This window comes from Mastomys coucha, unplaced genomic scaffold (assembly GCF_008632895.1).
Source record: "Mastomys coucha isolate ucsf_1 unplaced genomic scaffold, UCSF_Mcou_1 pScaffold1, whole genome shotgun sequence".
Taxonomy (NCBI): domain Eukaryota; kingdom Metazoa; phylum Chordata; class Mammalia; order Rodentia; family Muridae; genus Mastomys; species Mastomys coucha.
This window is the reverse complement of record NW_022196891.1, coordinates 61,386,529-61,387,370: the sequence shown is the minus strand read 5'-3', so window position 1 is coordinate 61,387,370 and position 842 is coordinate 61,386,529. Positions and strand designations below refer to the sequence as shown.

At 33.6% G+C, this 842-nt stretch overlaps 1 protein-coding gene across 1 annotated transcript in view; it reads left to right on the top strand.

The window, feature by feature from the left end:
• The window catches only part of CUNH1orf112 (chromosome unknown C1orf112 homolog), a 48,318-nt gene that overhangs the window by 23,895 nt on the left and 23,581 nt on the right, over positions 1 to 842 (top strand). The window contains 1 exon segment of the mRNA XM_031387439.1: positions 755 to 842. This exon segment is cut by the window's right edge and continues 61 nt beyond it. Within this exon segment, the coding sequence (XP_031243299.1) occupies positions 755 to 842 (88 nt within the window).

Here is an 842-nt window from a genome sequence, read left to right as displayed (position 1 = left end):
AACTAATTACATGTCACAGAAAAGGAATGCAGGATTTAAGAGGTCAGATGAACAGAGTGACACAGATAATTGACTATAAATGAAAAGTGATTCTCTTTGTCACACTAGAAAGAATTCAGATATTTGTTGGGTGCATCCTTTTAAATGTTATGTGTTAGACAGTTTGCTTATAGTTGCCACAATTTTACCATAATTAGTATCAAGTAATTGCAAAACTGTTGCATATACATTTCATTTCATACAGGTTTTAGTTCAAGTTTAGTTTAAACTCCATTGCATATTTCTATGAAAGTCTTTTTAAACCCCTTTAGTTGTATATTGTTTCTTTCTTAAAGGCCTCAGAGTCTTCCTGCCTTGGCGTCCTGAATGTTGAGATTACAAGTGTGAGCTATTAAAAGCAACTTTCTATAGAAGTAACTAAGCCAGAATTTACCAGTCCTATCTTTTTACATAGATTTTACTAGTGGATTTTTATTTATGTTTACATTGTTTTCTAGGACACCCACCACCAAATGGTATTAACATACTTCAAAATAGTACTAGATTTCTTTAGGAAATATTTCCTCTGTAGACTTATAGTTGTTATTTACTTTCTAGGTCTTCATATCTTTCTGTTATCAATTCAGTGCTTTGAGATTTTCCCTATAAAATATGTACTTCACTTTTTTTATTACTGTGACATGAGCTTGTGATACATCTATATAAATCTAGAAGATGGCTATTGGATGGATGCATAAGGTTTTTATCTTTGCAGCAAGTTTCCTCCAAGCCTCTCTGCTGCCAGGATTTCCAAAGTACAGCAGGAAGAAATAGCAGGCACTTTCCTTGTGGTCCTGGACCCC